This window comes from Dipodomys merriami, unplaced genomic scaffold (assembly GCF_024711535.1).
Source record: "Dipodomys merriami isolate MVZ:Mamm:240054 unplaced genomic scaffold, mDipMer1.0.p SCAF_15, whole genome shotgun sequence".
Lineage (NCBI taxonomy): Eukaryota > Metazoa > Chordata > Mammalia > Rodentia > Heteromyidae > Dipodomys > Dipodomys merriami.
This window is the reverse complement of record NW_027202826.1, coordinates 8992123-9017648: the sequence shown is the minus strand read 5'-3', so window position 1 is coordinate 9017648 and position 25526 is coordinate 8992123. Positions and strand designations below refer to the sequence as shown.

The following is a 25526-nucleotide window of genomic DNA, read 5'->3' as shown; positions in this document are numbered from 1 at the left end:
CACTGAATGTATTTTTAACCATTGTATATATCCTATATAATATATATATATTCCATAGGTACTATGTATATGTTATATACATTATAATACAATATAATATATGTATTCCATATATATATATTGTATAATATCTATAGCTTTTGGATTGAGTGTTGATTTATGTCAGATCTCTGATCAATTGCCATGCAATATGGAAGAGCCCAGTGTAGTAGGAGAACCCGGTCTGGGTTTTCCTGGGGTGGAATGGGCTGTCTGGGCGGGAGGGAGAAGCCCCGCCATCTACCCTTTGCCCACAGGCGGAGACAGTGCTTCTGTAATCCTGAGACGTAGCTGTAGATGTGAAAGTGAAGTTGCATTTAGCTGACTTATATGTGGTGTGTTACTTATAAAGTAAATATTTTCTTTATCTTCCTGGACTTTTAGTCTATGAAACCATGTTTGCCAAGAGAGAAGACTGGAAAGGATTGCAAAAGAGTGAGCTACTTAAGTACTTTAATGAGTGTGGCCATTTCCCAACCCAGAAACAAATTGATGATTACTGGGAGCAGTTCATCAAAGGCGAGTATTGAACCATTCACCTTTTCCTCTTCTCTTCTTCCTGCCTCCCCCTCTCCTCCCTCCTCATTGGTCCCTGGTTCTTTAAGTGTATACTTCAGTATAATATAACTTGTTTCCATCTGAGAGTCTTAGATGCTTTTCCTGTTGGTGGGACGTGAACCTGAGAAAAAAACAACCTAGAGGAGTCATTGTGTTGGGCTTCCGCTTTGGGGGGTTTCAGTCCTGGCCTCACCAACTTAAGTAGGATCTATGAGGTCCTTGGCTTTGGTGTTTCTGGATCTAGGGTGGCATGTGTCTGTGTCAGAGCCTGCTCACTTCCTGGAGGACAGGAACAGGAAGAGACAGAGACCCTGAGGATAAGACTTACCTCCAAACAACTCCCCCCTCCACTCCCCTTCCAGAGATCTGCTTCCTCTACCTAGGGTCCAACATTGCAGTTTCTAGAACATTCTGAACTAGTGCACCCAACCGGAGACCAAATCTTCAGTGAGCATCCTCTGGGGGACTTTGCATATTCAAATTTGTCACAGAGTCCAGTGCAAAGGTACAAGAATTGTAAGCTATTTTAGAATAGAAGGATTTTATAGTTAGAAAACAATTTCTTCTCTGGATAGTAAATAAGTAAAAGGATAACGGTTTCTCTCTTCCTAAAGATGAGTAAGGAGGCAGAGCTGCAGTAAGCTGTAAATAAGCAACCCTAATGTACACCCCTCAATTCCTTCTTTTCAGCTTTTCTTTCATTTCCAAGATTTACTGAAATATGAATAATAAAGAAGTATTCAAGGTGCATAATGTGATGATTTGATATACAGATGCACCAAGTTAAGTAGTGCATCAGTTACCACCAAGTTACCCTTCTCTCTGTAGATCTGTGCATGGTGTGAGTTCACTTAAAATGTACTTAGCAAATTTCAAGTAAACAGTACAGAATTATTATTTCTTTCCTCCTCTTTAAACTTGCTTTGAGAACGCTGTACAGTAATTATAGCCCCATAACTCATTAACAAGGGAAGTAAAATTTGACCACCATAACCAACATTTCCCATTTCACCAAACACTCTGCTCTTGCTAGCACCATTCTCCACTGAGCTCTTCTGAGTTCCCGTTGTCATATTCGAATAATTGATGCCATTCGGTGTTTGTCATTCTGTGTCTGGTTTATTTTATTTAGCACGATGTTATCTAGATTTATTTTTGTCATGAATGACAGAATTTCCTTCTCTTTCAGGCTGAAGAGAGTATTTCATTGTGTATAGGAACTATAGTTTTAAATCTATTCATCTGTCAACAGACATTTAAATCTGTTCATCCTTTCATAGACACCTAACTTGATTCCGCTTTCTTGGTTACTTCTATGAAGAGTATTCCAATGAACATGAAAGTGCAGGTATTTCTTTGACATACTCATTATACTTCTCTTGGATAAATACTCAGATGTGGGATTTTGGCTCTATCTTATTGGCATATATTAAATTGTACATAGTAAAAGGTTTCATCATTACATCGTCATAATGTGCATAACGTTTACTGATCATATTTGCCCCTTCAGTTGCATTTGTTATTACCCCTCTCCTCAACCTCACCTTTCCCTTCCCCTGCCATCTTTCCAGTAGCCTGTGTCTTGTTTTCCTCTAACTTCCACAGATTGGAGAAAGCACACAGTGCTCATCTTTATGAGACTGACTTATTTCTCCTAACATGGTGATTTCTAGTTCTAGCCGTGTTCCTGGAAACAACATGATTTCATTTTTCTTTATGGCTGAGTAAAACTCCATGATGTATCTATACCACATTTTTGTTCATCCATCAGTGGCTATCTAAGCTGATTCCAAAATACAGCTGTTCTGAACAGAGCCACAACCATGATGGTAGTGAACTGCCTTTAATTCTTTTTTGTGTATTCCTGGAAATGACTACATCGTTTGAGACTTCTATTCTTAATTTTGTTATGAGCTTCCATACTGATCCACAGTAGCTGCACTAATTGACATTCACATCAGCAGTGAATAGGACTTCTTTTCTCCCCTATCCTCACCAGCATTTTATTTGTTTTTTTCTTGATAATCATTCTGACAGAGCTGAGGTGTAATATCAGTGTGGTTTCCATATGTATTTTCCTGATGGCTTAAAGGTGTTCATGAATTGATTGACTATTTGTACTTTTGCATTTCATAAATATTCAGTTTATTTGCCCATCTACTGATAGAATTATAAGCTTTAACTCTTCCTCTCAGCAAGGTCTTTTGTGAGAAATGGGAGAATGGAAGGTTAAGTAGCGTCAAAATGACCAGATCAAAGATTGGTTTTGAAGTTTCTTCCCTTTGTTGATGGTGCAGATGAACCCACCTCTATCTATGAACATTAGCCACCATTATACCCCTATATTAGCACAGATAAAGAAACCTAAGTCACTACATTTTCTGTGGTTGTGATAGTTGATTGAATTCAAAATTATTTATTTATATTTTTCCTTTTTATTGCCACATCTTAGTTACACAGGAAAGGATTTCATTGCTGCACTGGTTTTCTTTTTCCATTTTCATGTTTATACTATATTCCAATCAGCCTCACCCTCAACTTTTTCCTTAGTGACAAAATACTGACTATGGGAAAAAAAATCTGTATTTTCTACATATTGTTTGACCATGTATTTTTTGCTTCAAAATACTTACATTTCTTAGCATAAATATATTTTACAGTATTATTTATGAAAGAATAATATTTTGTATGAATACTCTAGGACTGTCAGATATTTCTTATTTTTAGTTTTCTTTATCATAAATAATAGCATTTTAACAGTTAAATGCAGCCAAGTATAATGAATATTTTAGACACAGGTTACTACTGTGTCTAAAATATAAGACTTTAAAATATAAGACTTCTTTCAAGTTAATAGCTTCATAGGGATTATTCCCTCCACTGGTTAATTTGGAGTGTATTATAATGGATTAAATTTAGAGCATTTAGCTTGCTGGAATATTTCCTGGCTGTACCTGATTAACTACAGTCCTTGGATAAGGTTTTCTCTTTCCTATCCCTTTTTCTTCTCCACAATAAAAGGCAGATAATATCTAAGTCATTGGATTGTTGTAAGTCATAAATGAAATCATTCATGTAAAATAGGTGTCCTATAAGTACACAACAAATATTTGCTATTATTATGAATATCCTTCTCTTTAATATTCATATTCACATTCTTATATTTGGAAAGTTATTTCTTATGTTTGAAATGACTAAATATTGACAGTAATTATAGATGAATTATTTATTTATTTTATCAGTTTTGGAGCTTGAACTCCCCAGGGCATTATCCCTTAGCTTTTTTTTTCCTTTTTTTTTTGTCAGTCATGAGGCCTGGACTCTAGGCCTGGGCACTGTCTGTCAGCTGTTCAGCTCAAGGCTAGCACTCTACCACTTGGGCCACAGGTCCACTTCTGGCTTTTTCTGCTTATATGGTGCTGAGGAATCGAACCCAGAGCCTCATGCATCTGAGTCAAGCACTCGACCACTGAGCCACCTTCCCAGTCCCCCTTTGCTTTTTTGCTTAAGACTAGCGCTCTATTACTTTGAACCACAGCTCCACTTCTGGTTTTCTGGTGGTTAATTGGATAAAAGTCTGACAGACTTTTCTGCCTGGGTTGGCTTTGAACCGCAGTCCTCAGATCTCAGCTTCCTGAGTAGCCAGGAATATAGGCGTGGGCCGCTAGCTCCCAAGAAGAAATAGACTTCTTTGCTTTTTTGCAGATCCTGGGGCTTGTACTCTGAGCTTCTTTTGCTCAAGGTGAGCACTGTACCATTTAAGTCACTTCCTAGAGATAGACTTTTAAAGCACATTGATAAACGTGAAAAAAAATCCCAGGTTTTCATCGCAAGATTAGTGTTTTTCTCATTTGGTTATGTGGACATACTTTAAATATTAGCTTCTAAAAATAAAATTACATGAATGATAGAAATACTGGAATGGGAATGTGGCTCAATGGTTGACTGCTTGTCCATCATGTATAGCTTCTGGATTTACTCCCTAGAACTATGTGAAAACAACCAAACAGCAAAACACCTTAGACTGCACAATGTGTTTTGTTTATCTTTTATAGGCTAGCTTCATGCTTTGCAGAATAGTAGACATCTGTAGATGACTGAATCTGTTAAAATTCTTGTTTTTAATTTTTTTACTATTATCTTTAAGTAGTTGTACACAGAGTTGCCGTTCAACAGAGCAGGTTATGAATACAATGCATGTCGATCAATGTCAAAATCTTACTAACTAGGATTCTCAAAATAAAACTTCATTTAAAAGACAGATTGCTTTTATTATAATGTCTAAGATTCTTTCATATATATAATTTCAATTATAGGTCTAATGTCCGGCTCTACCATTTAAAAACAATTATGGTGCATACAAAACTTCAATTCAAAATGGAAGAAATATTCTAAAGAAATAGAAAAAATTATGGGAAAAGAAGCAAAAGTAATGGATTTTTCATTCCTACTGACACACACACACACACACACACACATACACACACACACACACATATACACATTCCACTTTTCAGAGAACCAGATTGTATGCATTTAAGTCTGTCAGTCATCTTCATTCATACTGACTTCTTTGATTGTAGATCATAGATCTAGATATGCAACCCACACATATTCTCATCCAATAGACTGTTTCACCTAATGCAAGTGTAGTTAATTCAATTGATTAATTTCTTCAGTGTATGGCACCAAGTAGGTCAAATCCCTAAAACTCTGTGTGTCCTTGGGTATTTTTAGCTTCATTTTTTAAAATTCTGTATTCTTGTCACTATGGTAACAAAAATTTTGTGACTGAGAACATGATTTTTGTCTGAAAGTCTTCCTTTGGGAGAAGGAAGTAACTTGGGCTTGTACTTAGAGACTGATCTGAAAAGCTGAAGATAATGAAAGCAGGAAAGATCTTCACTGGCTGTCCACTTAAATCCCAGAGAAGTTAAAACTAATAACAATAGAAATACGCAGGTTAAAAATAATGAAAATGCTACCCAGTGGTTCTATATCATTTATTCACATATCTAATTGTTAGATGCTTGGATGTTAAAGCTTTCCAGGAGTTTTACAACATTAAATAGAACTTTTTTTTAAGTTTACTTTCTGAAATTAAAATGAAATTAAAATGTTTGCAAAACTCAACCGTGACGGCAAGTACTCTTGAGTGGTGCTGCTGCTTTTTGGTTTTGTTAAAAACAATTTTTAAATATATAAATGGCACCTTGAATCCCTATTTTCTTATCATCTGTTTATTGGAAGTAGATGTTTTCAAACTAGATGTCATGCACAAGTCAGCATTGTTTTTGTATAGTTAGCTCTGAATAAAGTAGAGAGCAAACCCCAGGGCATAGATCAACCCTAAAAGATCATCCCCTGCTAATCCAAGCCGCAGCTCTCCCTCTTCTTTCCCCTGATCTTTTTGAGACATCTTACATCATTTCACTCTGTTAATCCCTCCATACACCCCAGTGCTGGCTGTTCAAGGCTCCAAACACCCCTGGGAGTGGTCACGACTTTGAGAAAGATTTTTCCATTTCCCTCTTTTCCTGTCATATAGTCAGGTGAATTGTTGCTCAATTAGTAACCTACCCTAATTAGCTGGTCTGCATTGATTTTCAAAACCTTTGAGTCTTCTATTTTTGGGGTTGAAATATTTGTCTCATTGTTATACAAGCAGCACAGAGAAGCTGATTAAGTTGTGTAATATTAATTTACTAGTGATTCTTCGAAAGTCTTGTCTGTTTGCATAAGTAGAAAATAACCAACTTTAAGAAACAGTGGAGCAGCAGGAGTTGGGGAATGGTGTAGCTTCAATAAAGGTATAATTACTTTCATAAGTCTGTTAGAGAGCAAGGCTTTAGGCTCCTTTTGTTAGATCGCTGTTTATTAAGGTCCCACATCCAGTACTCCTGAGGTGAGAGAAGCATCGGCAAGTCTTTGTTTTATATGATTAAATTCCAATAATACCAGGAGGATGAACTCCCTGATGAGAGACAATGCAATGATCTGATGAGTGAAAGGCACATGGATATAAAAATATTCTCATAACTTCTTACGAAATGCAAGATTTTAATATAGCATGGTTATTTCCACATTATAAATATAACATTAAACGCTGCCTTTTTTTTTCTCTGACATTTCTTGAGCCAAATTCTGTTATTTCTGACAGTCCAGGGGGGAAAAAGAACTTCCAGAGGATTTTAAAGTAGTTTCTACCTTGTTACAGTCACATAGAACGTTTGTATTTCTCACTCAGTCCATTTCTTAAGTTGTCTTAAGTAATGAATGTGTTCTAGCTTTTCTCACTGACACTTTGTAAAGAAGTTTTTGCTTTGCTCAATAAGACAGCCTTGTCCTCCAAGGAACTGAGGCGAATAATAATAAATTATTAGTGGGGTTGAAAGGAGAACTTCAGTTTGTAAAAACCAAATCTCTTGCTGGAAGTTGCTGTTATTAAGGTGAAAGGTTTCATTTGGGCCTACTGATTTTCACGATTGACAACTGACTATGTTCACTTGAAAATCACTGTGTGAGTATCATTGGGTAACAGTATGGTTTAGAAGTCATGCTGGCCAGTCCAAAGAGATGTTTCTAGAGTCAACTTCTTTGGGGCATAGTTTGTTTGTGTTTCTCCAGGCATTTCATATAAATGTTTCATGGTCTTACTATGAAAGTGTTGTTCTTGGTCTTTAGTAGGACTCGCTTTCAGCTGATGTTTTTCACTAGTTTGGATATAGAGGACTAAATTTTCATATTCTTCTTCCTGCATCTGTCTTCTGTGGCAGTAAATACAGATGTGCCCAGATAAGTCTATTTGCATAATATGTGTGTTATTACTGCAAAAACCATCAGCACTGATGGTTGTGTATAACAACGGCAGATGTGTGAATCTTTGCTTTTTTTGTGTGTGTGGAATTCCATTCATAGAACTAATTAGAAAAGGTTCAAAAGTTGAGTGTGTATCTATAATTTAATGTGAATATTTTCTAGCACACTGATTTATGTTTAAGATCAAATAATAAGTAGAGAATTTTAACCAAAGTTTCATAATATATTAATGTATCAAATAAGTTTTAAACGGAGAAATCAATAATTTAGTTGTAAGAAAGTTAATATTCCCAGGTTTTTTTTCAGTAAGAAATAAAGTTGAATCTATTAAAAGATATTCTCTATAATATCATTCTCACTCATTGGAATATGAAAAGAAAAAAATGGAAATCGCTCTGCTTGATATAATGAACTTCTTAGGCCTTCTTACTTCTATACAAATGTAAAAATTAGTCTTTCCATTTCCATTAAGAATGCAACTTAATCTGCAGATAATTTGTAGGGAGTTGATTTATTTTTTATGTTAAATCATTGTGCTTATTAATAGGCTATCTATTGAAGTTTCTTTTTATATTTTAATAAGTGTTTCTTTACTTCTCCTCCCATAGGAGTTCATAATTGTTTTGTTTCTAAGTACCATATTATTTTTGTTGTTGTTCCTGTGTGAGTATGAAGGAGATTCAGATCTTTTTTTGTTTGTTTGTTTCTTAGAGTACTGAGTACACAGATGTTTGTTTCTTTCTCTAGGCTATTTGTGTGTGTGTGAGTGTGTGTGTGCGTGCGCACAGGCACCAACACTGGGGCTTGAACTCAGGGCCTGGGCACTGTTCCTTAGCTTTTTGCCCAAGTCTGGCACTCTAGCTCTTTGGACGAGGCTGGGCCTGTGTTTGCCTTAACTTTGTAAGGCCCTGTATTCCATCCCTGAGCAAATCTTGCACCACTTCTCTTTTTGAGTTTTACTAGTGTCTTTATAGACTTGAAAAACACCTATGCAGACCTTAATCATCTCAGGCTTTAGCAAACTGCATAGGCTGCGTGCTATCAACAGTAGCCATTTCTCATAGTTCTGAAGTCAGGAGTCTATGGGGGACCAGCAAATACCCCCTGATGAGGACACGCTTCCTGGCTTGCAGAGAGATGCCAGCTGCTTTTCTACATGTGGTAGAGAGAGAGAGCACTAGTCTCTGCCAGGTCTTTTAAGGGCTCTGATCTCTTCACTGGAGATCTCGTGAGTGTTGCATCTTCTTTACCACCTGATGTGGGGTTCGGTTTTCAACAAATGAATGAATGGAGGTCAACGATGACAGGCACAAACAATAAGGGAGAGGAATTTTATATATTGCATGTGTACTGAACAATAAAGACTGGAAGAATTTAAGTTTTACAAGCAAAATGTGGTTATATCCTTTTTTCTAAATTCCCAGTATATTTGTCAGTGTGAGGAGTATGAAGTGATTTAAACTTAATTTAATTTTTTTCTGGCTACTCTTCATATTTCTGTGGCTCTTCTATGAATTACCTATTCATATTTTATCATTGTTGTCCATGTTTTTGGTATTCTGTTGTATCATTTTTAAGGTTTTTTTTTTACTGTGTTGCTTATACTCATACACAATGGGTTGTGCTTTTTAGTACAGAGTCATGTGTCATGCAATGCCTTTGTATTAACCATTGATAAGCTGAAAAATTCTGAGTACGACTGACAGTATAAGTCATCCAGTGCCAAGTTGTAGCAAAATGGATCACTTATGTGTCAGGTATGATCCTGCGTTCTGTGACATGAGGCTTATAAAATCATAGGCCATAAACTCATCTACAATGAGTAACAATTGTAGTGACCATGTTCCTGGCGCAGGTGTGTTGCATACTATTGATCATGGTTTATCATGTAGTCTTAACTATATGATTGAAGTTTTCTGTGGAAGAGGGTACCATGGTTTACCTTGGAATCAGTTTTAGCCACCACAATTCTACCACTTTGAGAGGTCAGGTCAGGCAAGAAAGCAACATCATCTAGATTTGGGTAATGTTCATGCAAGGATGAAACAGATAATGACAATTTTCGAGGCTTATTCCCATTGTTAAGTGATTCAGCACTGTGCTAAATTCTCATACGTGCTGAGATACATAGGTCTCCCTAAGGACCCTTACTGCTGATATATCGATGTGTGAGTCTATTACATTAAAGTTTTTGTTAGCAGTAGTTGCTCAATTTCATTTTGCTTCTCTTTCAAATTTAACATTTATTGATCACATTTAAAAATTAAGTAGCTGTATGAAGAGATTATATTTCTGTAAGGCTGGGTATGAGCACAATACATCTTGATCCATGTTACTCTTTCCTTTATTCTTCCCCGTGTTTTCCCCTCCTTTCCCTACCCTCAAGTTATGTAGTTCAATTTTTACATAATGTATATTGAACATAATGATTGCATTTTTCTCTCCCTTCCTCCTTCCATGTGATCACACATCTTGGTTTGATATTTTGATTCAGTCCATTTTATTGAGCAATCTATTGGCATTGTAGACTTTTCTAAATTAAGTGTATTTTGTTTGGATGTTGTTGGATTCTATGTGTAATACTTTACTTGGAATATTTCAATTATTTTCAGGAAGTCTGTAGAAGGAACGGCTTCAAAAAACTCTGCGTTGTTTTTTATAAATGAAGACTTTTCTATTATGTTCTGTAGTTCAGGGAGGTTTAATTAAAATATTGGATTTATTTGTTCTTTAGAAGTTAGGTAAAACCTTGGAACATTTAGTCCGAGTTCCTCTTTGAGGAGTCCCATGGATCGCTGTTTGAGTTGACATTAGAGTAACTGCTTCAATTTAGATTTCTCATTTTTTTTTGAATTAATAATGTTAGGATATTAGTTTTAGGAAAACATTGATGTCTTTAGATTTGTAAGTGATTTATAATCAGAATTTTAATCATTGCTCTTAATATTTTCTCTCCAAACAGTTAGGTCATTTTCTCAGTCTTATACGTCAGATCTTTTGCTTTGAATGATTGCAAAGATTTTCTGCTATTAGTCATTTTCAAATTTTACGGGAATTTAGATGTATACTTTTACCATATTGTTTATCTGTGTACTGTTTTCAGCATTTGTTATGAATGATTTTACCTTTTTCCTTGTATTAAAGATGTGTATGAATTTTCCTCCATTAAAAAATGGGTGGGACTAATGTTTTGAACATCAGTGCTCAGCGGTCCCAGTGCGCTCTTGTCACTTGAATCATTCATAGCCCTTTTTACTTTACTTATTTTCTTAGATAGGTTGAGCTTTTCCATGGTCCATCCTGAACCACAATCTTCTCACTTAGCCTCCTGTGTAGCTTAGATTACAGAAATGTACCACTGTGCCCAGCTTTTGGTTGAGCTGAGTCTTGTTAGCTTTACTTTCTTTTAGGTTGGCCTCAAACCATTCTCTTCCTGATCTCTAGCTCTCATATAGCAAGTTTCTTTATTTTTAGTTGTTCTCTTGTTGCAGTGAAGACACACAATGTCATAAATATGATCTAAGTAAACCTTGAATTGGGTTAATTCTGTCAGGAGAAGGCAGTTTATTCACTTCTTCCTAGTAGCCAGCCATTATATATATATATATATATATATATATATATATATATATATATATATATATTATATTATATATATATATACACTCACACACATGCATATATATAATATATATATATTTAATGTGTAAACTATTTAGTGAAGTGTAACAACCACTCCGAGGTTCACAGATCTTAGGTGTAAGGCTACATGAATTGCAGATCAACGTCTGGAATATGTCCTTAAACTCTGAAAAGATTCCCCTATGCCCTTCTCAGCCAATCCCCAACCCAAGAGGTGAGCAGCAGCCTGACATTTATGCCCATCAACTAGTGTAGATTCATGCAACTTTATCAAGTATGTGCATTGTTTTGCATCTGGCTTCCTTTAAGTATCTGTGGGAATTATCTATATCATGTGTAATGGTATTTTATTTGAAATCACTGTTTAGATTCCCATTTTGTGTCTTTCATGAATTATTTATTCTCCTGTTGGTTGGATGTTTGGTTTCTTTCCTATTTAGAATGATATTATAAGAGCTGTCATGAACATAGTTTTTGGTGGGCATACACACTCTGACTTGGGGAACATATATTTAGGAATAGAATTGTGGATCAATCTAGGGATTCATTTAAATATGTGCTTTTAATTTCCAAGTATGTATTCTAACTCACTTTATATTTTTAATACCTAATGTAATCCGATCATGTTCAGAAGACGTATAAAACACCGTTGCCATTTTTTAAGAAAAGAAAACTTAGAAAAAAATCCAAGCTGATTTAATCCTTTAAAACCTAGTATACTGTCTTCTAACTTTCTATCGATGTGAGAAGTCCAGTACCTTGTCTGTTTCTTTTCCCTTTGTAAGTTAATTTCATGGGATGGGATGAACATTTGTGTCTCTTCAAAATTCCTATGTTGGAGCCCTACCCGTTCCCTCCGTGGTGTGCTGGTGTCTGGGGATACATTCTTTGGAAGGAGAATGCACTGAGAAATAGAGCTCTTGTGGCAGGATCCATGCCTTTATGAGGAAATAGGAAAGGGCTTACTTCCTGCTCTTCTGCTGTCAAGTGATGATACATCCTCCAGGCATCTGGCTACCAGCCAGGGAGCAGACTACCAGCAGTCAGCGTGTCCTGGGTCTGCAGTGCTTGCTCCTGGGCCTTCTACCCGCGCCATATTGAATGTTGCTGAATCTACCCAATCTGTGATATTTTCATACAGCCTGAGATGATATAAGTCATTCCTCTTTTTCGTTGTGGATTTGTGCAAGAATTTTTCTTTAATTTTTTTTCCAGAATATGCCTATTTTTTTACATCATTTCCTCTAGTCCCAATGGAAACTCTGGAAGTTTGGAAACCTTTTGAACTTGTATATAAAACTAGTTCAATCAAAACTAACTTCTGTTGTTTGATTAATTCCCTTCCCTTTTCACAATTGCTTTATTCTTATAAAATGTTGATTTCCACATTACCCTTTTGGGAAATGTTGATGGGTAGCTTAGCTTTTCTCTAGAGGTATTGAGCTTAAATTATTTCCTCTTAAATTATTTCCTCCCATATATCTTCTAGGTCTTAAATCATGATTCGGCAATGTTTATTCTTTCCCCCCACTATATTCAGTGAATGATATCAGTAGAAAATGATGTTTTTTTCATGTTGCAGCAAGTCTTTAAGTTTAATATATTGTCTTACTTCATTTGGTTGAAAGATTTCTGTCTCCCTTGTGTATGCCATTAGGAACCATCTGTTTAGAAGTTTTATTTCTTCTCTTAGGTGTCTGGAGTACGGGATTCTTTCCCTTTGCATACTTGTGATTCTTTAGATCTTTCTTGGTGGCCAGGTCCCAACTGCTGGTAACTTTCAGCTGAAGCAATCTAGAGAGTGGTGAGGAAGAATATTCATGATTAACTTGGTGAGAACTTGGGAAACATTGATTTATTATTATTATTATTATCAGTTGTGGGGCCTGAATTCTGGGCCTGCACTGTCCCTCGGTTCTTCAGTTCAAGGCTAGCACTCTCCCACTTGAGCCACAGCGCCACTTCTGGCTTTTTCTGCTTATGTGGTGCTGAGGAATCGAACCCAGGGTCTCATGCATAAAAGGCAAGCATTCTACCACTGAGCCACCTTTCCAGCCCTATTATTATACTGTTTTTTTTTTATTATCTTTGAGTACAATGGGGTTACCATTCAACAACCCAGTTTAGGGATGCAATGCATCCTGAAAGGTATCACTTCTTTTCACCACTCACCTTCTTTATCCCTCTCCCTCATCCTTCCCAACCCGACTCCTCCCCTCAATTTTCCTAGTTTCACAGGATACCTAATGAATGGATAAAATGGATTCTTGGCCTCAGGTGAGAAATCACAGCCCTACAGTGGTTAGACAACTGGTGTCCCCTGAGTTCTGCTTCCTTACAGAGCTTGGGGAGATTGGGAGCTGCCCAGTAGCCACCAGCAGATGGTTGCTGACCAGCAGAGCAACAGGACAGTCTGGGGTCTTGGGAGTGAGCTGTTCTTACAGGGCATAGGGGATAGAAGAGGCTTCCAAGCAGGAGGACAGGCTCACCGGGAAGCAGCCAGGTAGAAGAGTGTGAATGAATGAATGGTTTACAAGTATGTAAATGTAATGTCTTTGGATGCCTTCAGATAGTCAGAGATTTTGTGCTGCCCTGGAATCATTTGGATCAAGTTAAGAGCTAGTAGAAGTTGTTCATTTGTAGCCAGTTGGACTGTGGCAACCGCAGGGGCATTCTGTTTGTGTGTGTAAGGAGAGAACATGGCACCACACCACAGCACGTTTGTACTGCCATCTGCCCACCATGCCTAGAAACAGTTCTTTCTTTCCTCTTTTGTTTCCTCAGCACTGCTAGCTTTTCGCCAGAGGCAGCACTGCATGGTTCATGAGGCTTTAGGCTCTGGGTAAGCGAATCACCACGTTTATCATCTGAAAGGACGTGCCCCCAGTAATTACACTGAGGTAACAGACAAAACTGCCAGCCTCCCTGGTGAAGAGGCCATCCACGTTCCCAGTCCAGCTCTGTAATCAGATCTCGTGGGTTTAAGGTGTGACATTTTACGGCAGTCTGGTTACCTTGTGTTAACTCCCAGTGTCTGGATGTTCTCACCTGAAGAAGACAATGTTGCTGTAGGGAATAAACAAGGAAAGATATAGAAAGCACATTGAAGAGCACGCATGACGTGTAGCTTAGTATTTCTAAAATGGTAGCCATTATGGTCACACTGTAATAACCATAGGTGGTGGCCGACACACCCATGCTAAGCTCACTATGTATTGTTTCTTTGCTGTCCACCTCTTGTCAGAGTTTTAGAGGCATGGTATATATCAAACCTCACATTTTTACAGAGTAAAATTTCTTCCTAGTGTGTGATCTGATTGAACCACAGGAAACATCACTTTTTGCAAGCCAAACAATTAGAATGATTTTTCAAAATGATAATCCAAAGTCTAATAATTACCAACTATAGAAAACAGATTTCAAGTTTGTATCATGCTTTCTCTATTTGAAAGATAGCATCAAGCTGCATCTACCTACCTGACTATCTCATGATCTATCCATCTATGTATCTATCTCTTTGATCTATTTATCACGTATCTATCTGATCTATTTCTAACAGCTACTTACCTATCAATCATCTGTCTATAGACCCTCTGGATGAAATGATAGGATTTGTTATCTGCTACTTATTGTCTTCAGCCAACTTTAGATGGTGTGTGTGTGTGTGTGTGTGTGTGTGTGTGTGTGTGTGTGTGTGTGTGTGTGTGTGTGTGTGTGTGGTCTAGCTCCACTCTCAAGCCTGCTCTGCTGTTCCTCGTGCCTGTCTTAGATGCTTCAGCAGCACCTTGCCCAACTCTCACTTCTCTCTCTCATTCTCTCTCTCTCCCTCTGTCTGTTCTTTAGCTGAGTTCTATTTTCACATTGATTATTTTCCGTGCCTTATTTCCATCATGATTTTCAGATAGGATCTCATGCTTTTGTCTAGAGCTGGACTTGGATCATCATTCTCTCTTTCCCATATAGTTGGAATTACAGGTGTGCATCAACACATCCAGCTTGCTCTTTGAAACAAAGTCTCATAGGGGAAAACAAAGAGGAGGCAACAATGCTCTATGGGAAATGTACTCATTACCTTGCTCATGTACAACATTTTTACAATAAAAAACCTACAAAAAATAAAGTCTTACTACACTGGCATTTAATCTCAATCCTCCCACATCTCTGCCTCCTGAGTAGCTAGGATAACAGGTCTGAGCCACTGAGCTCAGCACTGCAGCTACTTTTTTTGTCAGTTGTGGGGCCTGAACTCTGGGCCTGGGCGCTGTCTCTCAGCTCTTCAGCTCAAGGCTAGTGCTCTACCACTTGAGCCACAGCACCACTTGTGGTTTTCTGGTGGTTTATTGGAAAAAAGAATCTTAAGGACTTTCCTGCCTGGGCTGGCTTGGAATCATGATCCTCAGATCTCAGTTTCCTGAGTAGCTAGGATTACAGGTATGAGCCACTGGCGTGCAGCTTGTAGCTACTTTATATCTAATTGACATAGTTTATACATATGATACTGAATCTGCCCACTAAATGTTCTCTCATGTGAGAAAAAGGCATAAAACCCTACTGCATATGTTCTGGCTTAGTATTCCCTCCTTTTTGTAAAGGTAAAGTTACTCTAGAGGATCCTCACCTTATGTACCATTGGGTGCACTGAGGACCCTAATCCCCCCAGTCAACACCAGCAGAGCAGAGGTTATACTCTACTTTTTGTGCATGTGAAATAGTCACTCCATCCCTACAGTCTCTTTAGGAGGAATATGTTTCCTACACTCTTGAGGATGGGCTTGGCCATGTGACTAATTATGCCTTATGGTGGTGGTGGGGAGGAGGACATGAATTCCCCTTTCTGATTTTGGAATTGACCATGTGACTTGCTTTGACCAATGAGATATCAGTGAATGGGATACCCATTGAGATGTGATTGTGTGGTTGGCCCAATCTATGCTGGTACCATGGCTGTCAGTGTCACTTGCAGATAAGGGATTGCAGCAGGCTGCAGAGCAACCTGCAGGTTTTAACTGTCTGGATAAGCAATTCCTGGACCCTCTGATTCCAAGCTGAGTCTCATGAACTAACTCTATGTTTATTATGATAAACACATTAGGAAAAGAAAGGCTTCTCATGATATGCCTGATACATTGTGATGTCCTAGGATAGATGTCAGGTCTAAGTATCTATAAGATATGGGGGGAGATGGGAAAGGATAGGAAAGGGAAACAAAGGAGGAGACAACAATGCTTGATAAGAAATGTACTCATCATCTTACCCATGTAATTATAACTCTTCTGTACCATATTTTCTTTTATTTCTTTTTTTATTTTATTTTATTTTATTTTATTTTATTTGAGAACATACTGTACAGAGGGGTTACAATTACATGGGCAGGATAATGCATACATTTCTTACCAAGCATTGCAGCCTCCTCCTTTGTTTACCCTTCACCTCCCTTCCCAGCCTCCCCCCTACCTCCCACCCAATCATACCCCCCTCCCCCCCACACACCGACATTGTAAAGCTGGTTTTGACATGACATTTTGTACTTCTCATTGTTGCAACAGGTCCACCTGAATCCTTAAATGACTTGTTTGTCCCCATCTCCTCCACATGTTATACTGACATCAAATATAGTGAAAGCGGGGGTTACACTGTGGGGGAGGGACATACAAAGCAACAAAGAAATAATCTTATAAATGCGTTAGAAACACATGCATGAAAGAAACGAAAACATTAAAATACATATTTAAGGGTTCATTTTCCTAACATCACATTATCTGACCTTTTCCGCTTGACTCATACCTATACTAGATATTGCAAATAAGGGAAACCATGGTCTGTACCATATTTTCATAATAATAAATAATAATCTTACAAAAAAGATATCTTTTTTCACTTCCAATAAGCCAAAGATGCGATAGTCATTAAGAAGACAAAAGTGAATTTTTATACTTTATAAAGGTTGTGGTAGTCATTGTTAGAGGGAAAAGAAGGAATTGTAATGATCAGATATTGAACATTTCTTTTTACTTAATGATTGCAGTTTTGATATGACTGAGATGTCCTGAGCAGATCCTTTGAAGAACAAAGCCCTGGCTGGAGCCCTAAGAAATCATTTGATTTAGGTTATAGAGCAGGAAGTTTACCTTTTTAGCTATTATTTCCACTTGGATAGGATGCAGGTATTAAAAAAACCACACGAGTGTTATTTTCTTCCATTTTTGTTTTCTTTTTTCCTTTTGTAAGATGCTATAGAGAGAAAAGAATAAGATACAGGTGGGAGACACATACGAGATGATACAGACTGTCTTATGTGGAATCATTTCTTCATCATGTTTCAAAGACTGAAGAACAACATTATTCCAGTATTTTGGGTTTCTAGGAGCTTATGTCATAAGCTCAGCACACTTTAATTTTAATTTTGGTATTATTTCTATTTAATTCCAGACAGTTCTCTGGAGGCCTCTTTTCAATAACCAATGTTCCCTCTGCCCGTGAAATCCACTTACCTTAACTGATGGTGATTGTACTTCAGCCTGGTTCTCAGATCCACGAGGAAAATATTCATTTTACTATCCCAAAAGGCTCTTAGTATTCATCAAATATTTGATCAACATTGTCTAATAAAGCTTATAGAATGCAGAAACATGGAACATAACTCTACCATGATTTTTACTTCTGTCTCTCTCATTAACACCATGAGTTGCTTCTCTAAAATAATTAAAACCCATAATTGAATACACTAAAATGATTTTGGAAAATCAGTTTAATTATTGCGGTACTTCCATTTGGAAGGCTTGCATTATTTATTAAAACAAATGGGTAAATGTAGTCCCTCTCTTGTTTCTTGTCATTTCAGAATTACTTTTTGAGAGAGAATATTAATTTCTTGTGTTCATGTTTTTTTTGTTTGTTTTGATTTTTTTTTTGTTTTAGTTTTTGGTTGGGTCTAGGGCTTGAACTCAGGGTCCTCGGCACTGTCCTTGAATTTCTGTTGTTCAGCCTAATGTTCTACCACTTGAACCACATCTCTACTTCTGGCTTTTTGGGGGGAGAGTGATTAATTAAAGATTAGAGTCTCATGGACTTTCCTTTCTGGGTGGACTTTGAACCGTGATCCTCAGATCTCAGTCTCCTGAGTAATTAGGCTTACAGGTATGAGCCACCAGGGCCTGGCTCTGTTTGTGTGTTTTTAAAGGAGCAGTAACTCCTAATGTTACACTGACAGGAACATAAGAATGTTTTGGATGCTATACTTAACTATTTACTTAACTGTAGAAGTTTCACTTTTCAGGAATTGTCTCATGATATTAAGAAGTATCCAGTTTTTTAATCTCATGGAGAAGGTTGTCCTAGATTTAAATTATTCGATGCCCTTTGAAGCAAAATACAAGATGGGATATTATATTTTAAATCCTCTTTGTAAGAAAGACACAAGGTTTACTCTCTTTTCTAACTTAGGACTTTGTGACTCACTGTGAGTTGGCCTGGGTTCATTAGTTTGCATTTGCCTGGTATAGGAATTGCAGCTACTGCGAGGCTGAGGTATTTATGTAACTGAAATTAACTGGAGGTATTTTATGGACCAGGAAATAGAAACTTACATGAGATATTTTAAACTTAGATTAAGTCTCTCTTGGTATATTCACATAGCAATCTAAGCAATCATGCTGGAGGTAAGCTGAGGTCTTTATTACAAACATTCCGGCTCAGCTTTATGAGATAAAAGTGACTTCATTTTGAGGGAACACATATTTATGAGAAGTGGCAAAGGCCTCAGCGGAAATGACACAATTAATATTTTAGGAGGTCTGAGGATCACCCAGTCAGCAGTAATATAAGATAGTTGGGTCATAAGTCATGAGTATGCTTAGATTTCATAATTGTTCGCTTTACCTCCAAGTTAGTGGAATGGTTCAATTGACAACATGGAATGAAATGAAAATCCTCAACTTAAAAGAGAAATATTAAACCTAATATAAAAGGTCAAGAGCTCTCCATTAAAATTTATATTTGTGAATTCTCTCAAGCTAATAAATATCTCTAATAAAAGGTTTTAAAAATGCCACTGCTATTCAATAGCCAGATTTCTCAGAACCCATTTTTCCCTTGAATTTTCATTGTGAACACAATATGTTTTCAGTTTTTCCTTTGTTTGTGATAGTATCGCTGTCTACATACCTATGTGTGTGTATATGTGTGTGCATGTATGTGTAGAATTGTATACATACACATGCATATTATGTGTGTATGTATCTACACACATATGCATGTAGGTATATAGTTGTATATATATTTGTTATATATGCACCTGCATATATCTGCATACAACTGTGTGTACACAAATATGTTCTAGGGATGTGTATACTTGTATATGCATGGCTGGTTTTGAATACATGTACATGTATGTCTATACATTATATGGTACTCGTTGAATGGGTTATTGATTGGACCATAAGTGTTTAGATGGATTCTCATTGTCATAGAAATCCTCAGTCATATCTTGAGATTGTTGATGGACATAAATTTGCATAATTAGTGATCCAGTAGCCTAAAGTGACCAGAGAGGTAGTTCAAATTATAAAAGAAGTTGAGGAGACCAGGACCAAGTCTCCTTTTAGAGAATTTTCTCCTTTATTCATAAAGCTGTAATATTGGGAACTGGCCTCCAGACATCTTGTTTAGCTCTTGCCTTACCCACCCTGTTCTACTGTAGCCACTCCCCTTACCTCCCACCATCCAATTGCCTAGCGATGGTCAGGTGGTCAGGGATCTAAATGGGCACTTACCACAGGTGTCGGTGACACCACCTCTCCCCCCACCTCAAGGCTTTCTCCCAAATTAGGAAGTGCCACAAGGTACGGCCCAGATTTTTCCTCCCTGGAGGCACTGAATTTTCTCATTCCCTTCATCTTCTGCCTTAGGACAATCTGCATTATTTTTTTCTCATTTTACCAAGAACTATTGCGATGTTGGTGGTCCTTCTTATAGTTACTCACAGTTCTATTTTGCAATATTCTCTGAGTCATTTTAATAAGAATCTGGAGCAATGGCGAGTGAAGGTCTTTCATGAGCCAGGATTTTTTTCTGTTATCTTGGGAGCCACAGCTTTTGCAGGGTCTCCCTCCCAGCCTGGTGAATCTCATCTGCAGTCATGCATATTGATTTTACTCACCAGATAGAGAATATTTACTATGTCTCAGACACTCAGGATCCAAGAGGGAAAAAATGCATTCTTCAAGACAATTGTGGTGTAGATGGCTGAACAGCAAGTAAACAACTCATTAACAGCATGGGGAGGGGAGTAGTTGAACCATTCAGCATTGGGAAAAATATTCCTGTAGCTCCTTAAGACAGTCATCTGAGAGGAGTAATTATAAGGCAAATTGAGTCCATGAAGACATGAGTGGCTTTTTTTCTGTTGGACAAATCAGGGAAGGCAGGGAAAAGTCATTGAAGGAGAAGTAACAACATGTACAGAAGCCAAAATATGAGAGTTTAAAAAACTTCAAGTATTTCACGCTAAATAAATCAAAATGAATTTTTGTCTTCCAAACGCGGGATAATCATGACTTCTCTATCTTCCTTCAAGTCACTGAGAAGCAATACTGCCAAATGAAAGAGCCCAGGAAGGATCTTGTGACTTGGTTGAATATTTTAATGGCATTTGGAGCCTTGTGTACCTTGGCTATGTTTATGTGCCCTAATAGAGGAGCGGTTTCACACAGACGTATTGATGTGATTTGAGTTTTCTTCCTGACCTTAGTTGGGTTCCTTTGATTTCCACCCTTTTTCCCTAAATATATACAAGCCATCTGCTAAAAAACCTGTCCCAGATTTTTCTCTTGAGATTGATGTCAACGTTTCTATGGTTTCTGGAGCTCAAAGTTAAAACAAAAGGGATAAGGCACCTTTGTCTATCTTTGTCTTTTGGTACCTTTTCAAGTTTGTATGGCTTCTAAATGTTACTGTGGTTCCCCTCATCTGTGGAGAATATGTCTGAGACTCTCAGTGAATAGCTAAAATGGTGAAAAAGCAAGCTGATAAATGTAAATAACACCAATCCCTATATATGCTAGTTATTTTCTTGTATATGCACACTTGTGATAAAGTTAAGTGTATAGATTAGACCTAGCAAGAGGCTAGCAACCATAGCGGATAATAAGATAGAACAGCTGTAGCAATCAAAATGATTGGTTATAGTCAAGGTATCATAGTCATGAATTTGACCAACCATGGATCCAAAGCATTTCCATCTTTAGTAAGCATGGACAGATTTTTTTTCTTATTCTTCTTAACAATCTAATTCGCACTTCCATCATATATAAATGAGATATTTACATTATGTTTAGTATTCCAAGTAAGCCCAGCTATGATTTAAAGTACTCAAGAGGGTATTTTAGGTTATATTCAAAAACTACATTAGTTTATGTAAGGGAGCTGAACATCTACAAATTTTTGTAACTGCAGTAGACAGGGAGGCCTGGAAGAAAAACCCCTCAGAAACCAGTAGAGAATTGTAGCATAATAAAAGCTAGGGGAATATGGTCTCTTTCCCCATATGAAATTATTCTGTGCTCATCCTTTGTGATAATCCAGGATGATGTGTTATCTGTGTGATGAGAAGAGAAGCAGCAGGTGATGTAGGCATTATGACATGGTGCTAAGTTGCTATTAGCAACATGATGATGTAGGCATTGAGACGCAGTGCTAGGTTGCTACTAGCAACTTTCAGGAGATCCTGGACCACTGCTTGTAGAGGAGGTCAGCAGTTGGACGATGTCAGGAGCAGATAATGATGATGGTCAAGGTTCTTCAATAATTCAGTGGTTGACTTTTTCTCTCTCTAAGAACTATGAAAAACTATTGCATGTGGAAGTTGTGTCTTTTAAAGAAGCGTTGAAGTGTTACAGTGCATCACCTTCACGCTATGTTCCAGCTGAGCATGGCAGGCCAAACTTGCTGGACTGTCTGTGCAATTTGAAACACGTTGGAAAGTTCTGGTAATGTCCTTGTTGCTGGTTCTGCTCCAGTTTCTTCTTTGTCCTCATCTTTGTCTTAAGACGTCCTGCTGGCCTTCAATGTGTTCTTTGGTTCTTCATCAAGTGAGACAGCAAATCCTTCTCTCCACCTGGCTTGGCTCCATGAATTCATTACTTAAGTTTTCCATTTATCTCTAGGAAACCTTTAAAATTGTTACAGTTGACCCTATAAGTTCTTCCAGGGGTCTCTGGGAGCTTCTGTTAAGCTTTGATGAGTGTTGTTGTGTCAGTATTCATAACATGATAATAATCTCTAATACCACATTGTGTCCAGAGCAGAATCTGGACCAACTGCTGGTCACATGCACCCACACACGGGGGAGCGTGCGGCCTTTCAACACCAAAGATGCCCTGAACGAGAGGCTGAGGCAATAAAGCAGCATTTGGAAATAAAAACACAGCCTTGATGTGCTCACTTTCATTGTGGACAGATTTAGGAGGGTCAGGTTCATTGGCTATTATTAGGACTTTAAACTTGAAGTCTTTCTCAGCTTCTGCAATCAGTCTGTAAACACTTTCTGTGGCCAGAATACAGCAGATGACTTTTGTCATCTTTTGTGAGAGAGAATGTAGGTTCTTTGTTCTGTATACTATGCCTGGCTTTATTCTGAGCCTTGCAGCATTGTCACCGAGAGCCAGAATGGGTCTGTCTTTCTACTTTTTACGATCTAGTTCTGCCTTTACGTGTGTGTGTGTGTGTGTGTGTGTGTGTGTGTGTGTGTGTGTGTGTGTGTGTGTGTGTGTGTGTGTGTGAGGCAGTGTGTATTGAATAGCTTGCTAGGCACTCTACCACTTGAATCACACCTCTAGGACCTTTGCTTTTTGTATTTTAAAAAATAGGGTCTCAGATTTTTTTTTTTCCTGAGCTGACCTCGGATAAATTCTCCGACCTTTACTGCTCAAGTAGCTAGGATTACAGGCATGCGCTACCAGGCCAACACGCCTGCATTCTTTTCTTTTTTCCTTTTCTTTCTCTTTTCTTCTCTGCTAGATTCTATCTTTGATGGTATTGGAGTCTGAATTAAAGGCCTTGTACTTGCTAGCAAAGCACTCTTCTATCTCAGTCACATTGCCAGTCTAGCTTGGTTTTGAGATATTGACCTTTTTTCTCTGGGTTGGTCTCAAATTGTGATCCCCCTGTTTTTGCCTCCCAAGAAGCTGGGATTACTGGGTATAGGCTAACACATCTGGCCCCTTTGTGCACTTGTGTGAAGGAAGGTTCTATGGTCTGTCTTCTTCCTATAGATCCCAACTTCTTTACAACTGCAGACTCGCTTTCCACTGATGTCCTAGCCTTTGTCTCTAATTAGCTTCTTCACCTTTACCAGAAATGTGGCATCTGCTTCCGTTTCAGCAGACCTGACTATGCCAGTCATTGTCTATTTTCAGTCTGGACCTATTCCTGTGTCCGCACAGACGTCCACGGTGTGCCATAAATGGCTTGCTCCTCGGGATCTGTTGCTGGAGTCTTGCTATAGGCTCAGGGCATTCAGGCACAGCCATCATTGTCCATCAGCGATGGACAGCGCCTTCCACCCACAGGTGCAATCCGTGTTCCCTTTGAACTGAACGCGCATTGTGCAGCACAGCTGCAGGTTGGGATTTCACAAGTTTCCTTTTGCTTCTTCACCATTTCATTCATCGAAGATGTATTCCTACCAGAGATCATACAACCTCAGTATGTGATAATTTTTTTCTTTCCTTATTAAGTCAAAGACACTTTTTTTTTTTGCTGGTGTTTTACATTTTCACTTAAAGAAAGCATTTCAGGAGCTTGTTTACCGGAAAGCATTCTCTTTGGCATATTTGGATTCGCAGCACTGGGACTCCTGCAGTTTGGAGCCATTATTAAGGACACAAGGCGGTGTTTATTTCTACTCTCATAGCTGAGTGTCTTAAGGGGTGTGTAGAGGATACTGTGTGGATAACTGGCTAGCTGATGAGTCATGTGTGAGGCACATTGGACCAGAGACAGCTTGAGAGTTTGTCAAGTTACTTAGAACAGCAAATGTGTTAGAGAAAGAATTTTGACCATGGACAACTGGAAGCACAGAAAACAAAAATTTCAGATATGGTAGACTACTGAAATTCAAGATGGCGGGTGCTCACATCTGTTTGTGCTTTTACTCATCTCATATTTCTTCACATTGACACCACTATTCCTTAACTGTTCAGTATTTTCTCAGTTGTCTTAAGCTTATTTCACTACATCTAATAGAGATACTTTACTGTTTCCGAGATGAGTGCAGAGACTTTAGCTTACCTAAAAGAACTTAAACCTGCCATTCATTTAGCCTTTTGGGGTCTTAAATGACATGATTTTCTTGGAATTGTGAATAAATCATCACAGAGTGATGAATAAATCATGATCCCAACTTCTACCTGGGGAAAAAAATAAAGTGTTCACTCGACAAAGTTGCTCTCTCTATTGATGAGCTGAAACATTTCTCATTTAATCTTTCCTCATTGTTTTCTCTTTACCAAGGAAAAGTTATTGAAACAAAACTTTTTAACCAAACTGCATTGGGACAAATCAGAGGCTTATGTATTGGTGGTTCATTTAAGCTACATTTTCCCAGCAAGGGTTGGTAGACTTGCTCAACTTGGATTTTCTAAGATGGAGGATAAGTTAAAGTTGCTGAGTCAGGATGGGTTCAACAGAAGACATTGCATAGTCTAGAGGCAATTTCTGGCTCAACTATTGGAATAAATTCTACTGGCTCTACTATTGGAATAAAAATGACATGCTACAGTAAATATAACTAACTCACTATTCACTATTTTGGTCAACCTATACTTCCTATTTTCATTACTGTGGAGAGTTGACACTTGCATTTATTTCTAAGTTACAGCTCTAATTAGCATCCTATTATAAAACCTAAAGTTTGGATTTTTAAAATCTTCCCTTTGGAAGCTTTTATTTCTTGCCTATTTGGTATCCAGCTGTTGTCTTTCTTAGTAATAAATAGCAATCATTTTTTTATGAAAAAATATCTCTGGTAGCAATTTTTGCTCTGCTGAGGTAAACTGTTCATCATTTGCCTTACAAGGGTAATGAGCCAGCTTCTAAATATTGCTCTGTCTTGCTGGTTTTACAATATATTTGATTAACCAATAAATAGAAGTTGGGTATCTTTCAAAATTAGTTACTAAGTTTACATCTACCTTTATTAAAGCAAATTATTTTTTCCTATTAATTTGTTGGGGGAAAAAAGTTTCCTTAAGTAAAACCAAGATGCATTTAAAAAAACCTAGTGGTGTTGGTATTTTGGTTGTTTCTAGAAAAATAGCAGATGTGCCTGAATGCATTGTTTTTGTGTGGGAATTTTTGTTTTTATTTGTGAAAATACCATACAGAGGGGTTATAATTACATGGGCAAGGTAATGAGTACATTTCTTATCAAGCATTGTTGCCTCCTCCTTTGTTTCCCGTTCCCATCCCTT

At 37.7% G+C, this 25526-nt stretch overlaps 1 protein-coding gene across 5 annotated transcripts in view; it reads left to right on the top strand.

Moving 5' to 3' along the window:
- The window catches only part of Iqcm (IQ motif containing M), a 273787-nt gene that overhangs the window by 178512 nt on the left and 69749 nt on the right, over window positions 1–25526 (top strand). For all 5 annotated transcript variants that reach the window (XM_070022187.1, XM_070022183.1, XM_070022185.1 and 2 more), the window contains one exon: window positions 424–558. In XM_070022187.1, the coding sequence (XP_069878288.1) occupies window positions 424–558 (135 nt within the window). The remainder of the gene's footprint in view (window positions 1–423; window positions 559–25526) is intronic.